This window comes from Carya illinoinensis, chromosome 11 (genome assembly GCF_018687715.1).
Source record: "Carya illinoinensis cultivar Pawnee chromosome 11, C.illinoinensisPawnee_v1, whole genome shotgun sequence".
In the NCBI taxonomy this organism is placed as follows: domain Eukaryota; kingdom Viridiplantae; phylum Streptophyta; class Magnoliopsida; order Fagales; family Juglandaceae; genus Carya; species Carya illinoinensis.
In genome coordinates this window covers 35,090,043-35,098,800 of record NC_056762.1, presented here as the reverse complement: position 1 = coordinate 35,098,800, position 8,758 = coordinate 35,090,043, and the positions used below count along the sequence as shown (strand labels likewise).

Sequence of the window (8,758 nt, the reverse complement as noted above, 5' to 3'; positions counted from 1 at the left end):
AACTTGAGAATTTATTTTTAAATTAATAAATCTTCTCATAAAGGTAGACTTGATGTGATTAATAAAAAAATTCTTATAAATTGATATGATTTTATTATACGGTAAGATCTTTTGAGTAAACCAAAATTTATTATTGTGTTGCTGACTCCTTTGCAACCAACCAGCATTAAAGCTGCTCTAATTTGATTCTTGTGAAGCTCAGCGCCTGGGCAAGCATGATAGCTTTATTCCATGTCTCCCGAAGGAGATTAAGCATATGTACCTTGCGTCAACACCATATATTAGAGTTGAATTCAAAATTAAACAAATTTAACTTCTTTTAAAATTGAAATTTGTATTTTACGTCCTTTTAAATTAAAAAAACCTATAAAATAAATATAATGTTCTCTTTTTATAAATAAAATCCTATGATATTAAACGTCTTGTATCAAGCTGTAAAGGCAATATTGTTGAAAAAAATATGGTTTTTTCCGTTTCATGAAAAAGCAACTAGCTACCAGTTGCACTGAGCGATATTTTTCAGTTGGTCGAATCGTTTTCCTAGTGTTATTGGGAGGCTCAATGCCTTTCGGATGCTCTCAAGCTCAACGAAACGGTATTCGCAGTAGTGGCATTGACACAGGGTTTTGGCTCTTTGGGAACTCGGCCATCTCCCAGTCTCTCATGTTGACTTCAGAGTCCTGTTATATCCAACCCCGGACTAGCTCGGTGAGAACCAGAGCTTGTTCGATTTGATGTAAGCCTATGCGAAAAATGTGTCCAGAAAATTTGTCTTCTTCCAGGTCAGAAATCTCACACTTGGTCTCTTCGATTCCTCATATAAATTTTTTATGTATCTTCTGTTTGAGTGTTTTCCTTCAATTTTCATGTCATATTGTCATGACAATAGGGTCCTCTTGTAATGCAAACAAGTGGGTAGTGGGTTTGTTCTTACAATATGGAGTCAAAGTTTGTTTTTTTCGTGGCGTTCTTTGGGATACTACCTGTCATTGATTGCTCTCGGGCTTATTTGAAGGTAAACATCAGAGAAAGGAAACTTTATTTGATTTTTAGAATGTATATTGTTTAAGTGGGTGATGTTTGTTTAATTATAGATTCTGAATGCTTGTTTAAGGTAAACACTGGTTTGGATCCCAAAATTGGTCCCACTCAGAACGAAACGGATGGTTCAAATAAGAAAACAGGTGGGTCGAGCTTGGCTTTGAATTCTACTAAAGTTGACAAGGTATATACTAGGGGAGACCAAGTGGACGGATCAAAGGAGGGTCCTCTTGTTGAGAATGGCATAGATAGGAACAATTCCAGTAAGCATTTGGCATCGAGGGAAGCTGAAGATGTGCAAAAGGGTGAGGGCGGTGCAAGTGAAGAATCAAAAGGTAATAGGGGTGGTGAAGAAAAGGAGAAGTTGAGAAATGGTGTGGAATCCAAGAATGTGGGTAAGGTGGTGAGCAGTGAAGGGGTTGTTATCTCTTCTACATCAGTGTGGAATAAGGGTTCTCGGGGTGAAGAATGTGATTCATCTAATATGTGCACGGATGGGGAGAAAAAGTTGGTTGCATGTTTGAGAGTTCCGGGGGATGGTGAGTATTGACACTGTAACTGAGATTGTTTTTCTGCCGGTTAATTGGTGATATTGCTTGTCTTAGTTGTTGGGTTGTGAAATTTGATGTTATCCACTCATATTTATTGAAGTTAACTCCTTAAGTAGGTCTTTCTGTTTTGGTTAAGCGGCCAAATTTAAACATTCTATTTATGCTAAATTGTTCTCTCTTAACAAATTGACAAGATTGCAACTATTGGAAAGTATATGTCTAATCACCGCGTAGGATAACATGGGAGGCAATATTCATGAACGGCTTCTAGGTAGAGATTGAGGATGTACCTTGTAAAAAGTGCCATCCTCTGATACTTTACTGTCAAATCAACATGGGTTTGGAGAATCCATTAATCCTTTTTAAACACAGTAATATTATACATGTTTTTCAACTATCTCGTTAGTCTTTGCTTCTGGACTGTAAAATCCACATGCATTTAAGTATTACGTTCCAGAAAATGGTGCATTATAGGAAAGAGGGTTTTGGCAGTCAACTCGTAATTTGAAATATCTGTTCTAACGATAAAAGACCAAATGTGGTGTCAATTATGGAATAACAGATCCTTGGTAGATGGCTTGTTTGTTGATCACTTGAACATCAATCTTTCTAAATCTGGATTGGTCTGATTTATAGTACCATGTATGTAAATGAAGGATCATAGAATGTCTTGTCTTTTGAAAGTATCGATCATATTTTATTGCTTTGTCTGACGCTGAAATATGTTCCTGATTCCTTTTATTTTGTTCTTTTTGGGATTTATATTTATCATTCGGAATGCAATGTTGGTTGGAAATTCTTCAGACTCTCCAGATCTGTTACTTTTAATTCAGAACAAGGGAAAAGGCCTTCTTGATGTTACCATCTCTGCTCCTGATTTTGTCCTGCTAGCGGAAAGAAAAGTTCAAGTTCAAGAGAGGGAATACGAAAAGGTATCTTTATTGAAGTTCAAGTCACAGATGAGCTTTCATTTAATTAGTTCCTGGTCATAATGGCTAGCTAAGGAAACTGGAAAAAAAAAATAGTAATAGTCCAAAACTACCACAAACTAATAGAAGAAAAAAAAATTAGCAATTATGTGATTTAAGATGTGTTGTGAATTATGTTGCTTGTCTTGGGGTTGAGGTTTTGTTGCTATTTATTTTGGAGTTCTTTCTTTTTGGATAAGTAAGAAGATATTTTATTGATATAGAGATAGGTATAGCCTAAGTGCACAGGAGGTATGCATGTGATTACACCTATTCACGAACTAGAAATGGTTACCAGGAAATCATGGAAGCTGAAACCATTTAAATCTATAGCAATGACCCACATAAATAAAGTCTTCTAGAAAAAGCTCTTAAACTCTTCCAAGGAGCACGCACGATCCTCAGAATTTCTATCATTTCTTTCGCTCCAGATGCACCAAAATATACAAATGGGAGCTGTCTTCCACACAGCTGCAATCTGTGGTGTCCCCGTGGTCCCTCTCCAACTTGCTAGTAGTTCAACCACCATCTCCGGCATAATCCATGCTAATCCCACTTTGCTGAAAAAGGAATTCCATATGGCCTGACTCACTTTGTAGGAGTAAATGATCTATTGTTTCACTACTATTCCTGCACATACAGTACCAATCAATGATGATGAGCCCACATTTTCTTAGATTATCAATGGTCATAAGCTTCCCTAAGGCTGCTGTACAAACAAAGAAAGCAGCTTTAGCAGGTGCTTTACTCCTCCATATGTTATTCCAAGGAAAACGATTCCTAGCTTGCGCTGTAAGAGTCTCATAGAAAGATCGTATAGGAAATTTTCCTCTGCTAGAAGGTCTCCATTCCATCTTATCCACCACTGTAACAGCAGGACTAATGTTGTATAGCAAATCAAAGAACTCCCCTAGTATACCTACTTCCATATCATGTGCCTCCCTAATGAAGTTAACATTCCATTGCTGCGAACCATTAGTATTTTCCCGCAAGTCAGCCACCATAGCATGTTGTTCCCATGCAATTATGAAAATAGAAGGATAAACATCCTTAAGAGCCATATCTCCTACCCAAACATCATGCCAAAAACTGCCAAGGAAGAATCCTTGTCACGAAAGCAGATTATTTCCTTGTAACTTTTGTTCTTGATTTTCCATCATAACTCATAAATTTATGGCACTATCTCAAGCGGTTGCATTAAGAATATCTTGATCTGATTCCAGTCATCTCCTGGTTTAAGGAAGTAGCCACATGTAATTTGACTGTTCTTTTTTACCTATCAAAAAAAAAAAAAAAAAATTGACTGTTCTTTTTTCTCTCCATCCCCCCTCCGCTCCCCACGATCGCCACTAAATAGCTTGTGGTGTTATGTGAAGTGATACAGGATTTATGAATGTGTTTTCCCCCTTTGTTCAAACATGATACAAAATATTTTTCATAGACTTCTTAGGAGTATCCAACAACTGACAAGTTCTGTTCATTGGCCAACTCTTAAATGGAAACTGCATAAAGTTATTATGCTGAATCGATCAGTTTATGCTCTGAATGCAGCACCTGCTCCATGATGAACCGGGATTCAAATGCATATACGTGAAATTGGTGTTAATTTCTTCTTACCCACGAAACTGGACTTACATAAGAATTAATTATCTGATCGTTGAAATTTTCCATGGGCATGTAGCGCATTTAATAAAAGACACTCGATACCTTTATGCAGATTGCCCACCTAGATTCTTGAAATTTCAGAGATGATTGTTAGCATACATACACATTGCCATGGACTGTCATACTTGTGGCTTGCACTTCTCATATAAAGATGTTTCCATATAGCATTGACAGTATTTATGGTAATAACTTTTCTCTCATTGAGCATCTAATAACAGGGAAACCAACAGATTCACTTGGAAATATCGATGAACTTACTTGGTACTTTTGCTTTGTTGTTAGCTTGCCTCCCAATTAGTTAATAGTTAATATACTTATAGGGTTGTGACTTGAAATCTAAATTTTTTTCAATTAGTGAGTTGTGACTAGATATCTAAATTGTGCAGGTGAAGCTTTCCGTCATAGATGGAGGAACTGACAGTTTGATCATCTTAACAGCAGGAAGTGGCAATTGCATCATTGACGTGAGGAATCTGATTGCACACAGTTCCCAGAAGGCATTCGATGGTACCTCTAACCCCTCGTTCATAAGCTTTCTGACAAGAAGCCCTGCTACTGCACTTGTCTTCTTTGGAACAATTCTGATACTGGTATCAGCTTGGATGTGCATCAGCTTCAGGCGGAGGCATTTGTCAGGCAAAGGCTCTAAGTATCAAAAGCTTGACATGGAACTTCCAGTCTCCAGTGGGGGAAAATCAGAGTTGGACACAAAAGATGGATGGGAAAACAGTTGGGATGACACTTGGGACGATGAGGAAGCACCAAAGACACCGTCAATGCCCGTTACTTCAGGCCTCTCAGCAAAAGGCCTGGCTTCACGTAGGATGAACAAAGGAACTATGGAAAGATTAGTTGCATAATGCATTAGGGTCGACAGAACACACCTAAATAGAAGAAAAGGATGAGCATGGTAAGTATAGTTTTATTTTCATTATTCTTTTCATTCTTCTTCGTGCCTATTGATTTTCAATTTTCCCGGCAAAACAAGAAACTCAATAAACACATTACACATACTCCATATGCATGTTTATGGTATGCTCCATGGCTGTACAGCCCAAGTAGCCTTATGGGGAAAACTTTGATTTGCAGCCGATTTAGAGAACACACTACTCACTGCTGACATGTTAGATTGAACAAATTTAAAATTCAATTTTTTAAACTTATCTTAGAAATTAGCTCCAACCATTAACTTACAAGCAGAAATACTTCCCTCAGGGAGCTATCTTAGCCACATTTTACATGTTCAACTTGGAATCTACTTTTATCCTCACCAGGTACTAAACAAAGTTAGCATGCCTCAATACTATATCTATGAACTATGAAGCTCGGTATAACAAGACTTGTTTCGGCCCTCTGAACTCGCATATTGCAATTAATCTTGGTCTCCTTCATTCTCTTTGAATACCATCCAAGACCTCAATCTCTTCCACAACAACACTGGACCAATGGGAACCAATTAAGTACATGTTTGGGATTGCGGTAAGAAATATAACTTATAACTTTAGGACTTATAGTTTATAACTTAAGTAATAAATTCTACTATTAAAAAATTATTTACTATTTGGTAATTAATAAACTATATGTTTAAAACACTTTTAAACATATTACGTTTGTTTGGATTCTTTGGAAACAAATTTAAAAAGTACTTTATGAGCTAGAAATGACGATTATTTAAATTTTTAAAGATTATGATCATATTTTTAAAAGTTTAAAAGTTGTAATTATCTTAAAGTTGTATAGATATTTTCGTCTATTGAGAGTTTTTTTTTTTTAATTCGAATTACGTTTCATATTATCTAAAAAAGCACGTTTGAGAAAAAAAATTAAAATGATAATTTTCCTCAAACGTACTTTTTAACTTATTTGAAATTAAAAGTGCTTTAATATGTGACACTCAAACGACTTAATTTTTTCATTAAAGAGTTTTTAAAAATATTTAAGCACTTTATAAGACTCCTACCGCAACCCAAAACAAGCTCTAAAATCAATTACTTCTAAGAACATCCATCTAGCCGTTGTTTGTCTTTGAGAAACAATACCTATTTTCTTTATAGTCATGCTAGAGCCACCATTGCTGGTGGCTCCCGCTTGGAGACCCCACTAGGTCCTAGTTTTTTTTTTTCAAATCATTTTTTAATACTTTTAAATATTTAAAAAATATATAAAAAAATTATAATAATATTAAATAAAATTTTCTTAATCATTAAAAAAACAGTTAAAAAAAAAAAAAAAGGCCCGCGCTGGGGGCCACCAACGGTGGCCTAAGTATTATCCTTTTCTTTAAGGGGAGTGCTACGTCTCCATGCAATTATTTTTCATACAACTATAAAAAATCACAACATCATTAGTAGCTTTGAGTAATTTTTCATACAACTATAAAATACGTGAATATTAAATAATTATTTTAAAAATTATTGAAATTTATTATTAAAAAATTAATTTTTTTATATAAATTATATATATATTAAACCATTACATGGTAATTATATAATTTATTATTATAAATATCTGTGTGACCTTCTCATGTTGGTTTGGAGCTTCATTGGGTTAGGCCTCGAATGCCAACTTTATATTCGCCACTTATATATCGCAACCGGCCCATATTAATTATTTAATTTTTATCATGGTGATGAGAACTGAAAGAATAATACTTTCCCTCCTACATATTACAAGTATAAGAAAAACGTAAACAATTAAAATAAAAAATAAAAAATCAAAGAAGGCCCCGTTTATTATAAAATAATAATTTGCTAAAGATATAAACTTTGCCGTCCTCTTCGTTTATGTGGACAATGTGCAAACATTAAATATACCACATGTTTTATTTATATTAAATGATAACATTTTAAATAAAATGTCTAGTATTTTTATCAAAAATGTTACGTGCAGTTATTTTTACGAACTTTTTTATACACTTCAAGGATATGATTGGTTGTATATTAAAAAAAAAAATCTAATCAATTATATCAATAGAGTACGTAAAAGTAACTATACGTAATATTATTTTTTTTTTATTATATTTTTTTCATCTAAGACATCTGATTCAATAATTCATTAAGAATCGAATCCAAACAGAACCCTTATATTATATTATGTTACATTCATTAATAAATAATTGAGTGATCCATTCTCATGTCATGTCAAAAAAATTTTAATTCCCAAATTATTCGTTTGTAAAAGACAAAATACATTATATCTTACAATCGCTTACGTTCCTTCCAACTCTTATATTTATCTACATTATCTATTTTTTCTAAGGTGATTTGTAGTCTTGTAGTATATTTATATATTTTTTAAAATTTATTTAATTTGGTTTTTAAAAAATAAAATATATAGAATACGGCCAAAATGCCTCGGTTGTTAGGAGCATGTGAGGCGTAGCATCAGGTCCACCACGCGTTTATTTTCTATTGGACCACCACGACGCAGCACGTGCAGTCTTGCGGCTCTCTCTTTTTCTTGGGCGGATGAAAATGTCCGGGTCGGAGAGCATCACATGGCGGGTCCCAGCCAATGTTGTCAGAGCGCACGTGCACTCACATGTGCTAGATTTAATGAGCTCTCGAGAAAGCAACACGTGTCCCATGTCCCCGGATTTATCGGCCAAAGAATCACCGTTGATTGCGATTAGAGACTGTCCTCGGGGCCCCACTTTTCGACTCAAGTTGCGGAGGCTTCGACGCCGGTGATTTCCGAACATGAATATTCTTATCGTATCCTCGTCTTTGTTTCGCCTTCGAGCAAAATCTACCACGTTTTTGTTTTTTTGTTTTTTGTTTTTTAAAATTTACACTTAAAAGTTTCAAACTCCGCCGACAAAATTTGACCAACTTTTCGGTGCTATATTATTATTAATTTAATTTATGAAAAATTGATATTAATATGTACTTTACTCTCTCTTCAGATGTCAAGAAAATTATAAAAGCTTATCATTTTTTTCTCTTAATTTATATATTAATTACGGATTACCAACAGTAATTCATACTTATAAGCAGGTAAAATGAAAGCTGGAACTTGTGTCTGCATTCTGTAATACTTACGTACGTACTTAAATTCCATGTTTTTTAATTACTCTAAACCTTTTTTAATTAAGACCCTAATACCTATTAACCATAATCGTTGAGTTTCAGTTAGTTTCACGTGATAATTTTGATGTCTTTCATGTTCAACTAGATCATCCTGTAGCATAAATACAAAGAACGAGATCAGAAGAACCGGCAGGATTGCAATATTGCATGCCTGCATCACATGATCGATGGCCAAGTTGCAAATAATCACAAAAACGGTTGGGGCCCTGAAATCCATAGCGGTTAGTGGGGGAAGTTAAGACGCTTGGATACTGGTGTCGGCTTTTGAGTTTCATTTTTTTTTTTTTTTTTCTTAAGTTCATTTAAAATGATTTTTCATCTTCCTCTAATTTGTAATCTCCAAAGGCGCCACTGAAATCTCTCTGCAGGGAAAGATTACAAGGAAAGCTGGGACAATGTGCTCTTTGTGGGGCTCTATGTACTGTGGGGCTCTTAAGGCTGATCT

At 34.9% G+C, this 8,758-nt stretch overlaps 1 protein-coding gene across 3 annotated transcripts; it reads left to right on the top strand.

The window, feature by feature from the left end:
* The first annotated feature begins 397 nt into the window (after positions 1-397).
* LOC122280879 lies at positions 398-5,313 on the top strand. Of its 3 annotated transcripts, none has more exons than XM_043091959.1 (6): positions 398-782; positions 890-1,015; positions 1,115-1,580; positions 2,397-2,524; positions 4,612-4,732; positions 4,839-5,313. In XM_043091959.1, the coding sequence occupies exons 2-6, from the start codon at positions 938-940 to the stop codon at positions 5,051-5,053; spliced, it is 1,008 nt and encodes a 335-aa protein (XP_042947893.1). In that variant the 5' UTR covers positions 398-782; positions 890-937; the 3' UTR covers positions 5,054-5,313. The 3 variants fall into 3 exon arrangements, with proteins under 3 accessions (XP_042947893.1, XP_042947892.1, XP_042947891.1); XM_043091958.1 differs by having other exon boundaries at positions 4,823-5,313; XM_043091957.1 differs by having other exon boundaries at positions 400-782; positions 4,612-5,313.
* The last annotated feature ends 3,445 nt before the right edge of the window (positions 5,314-8,758 follow it).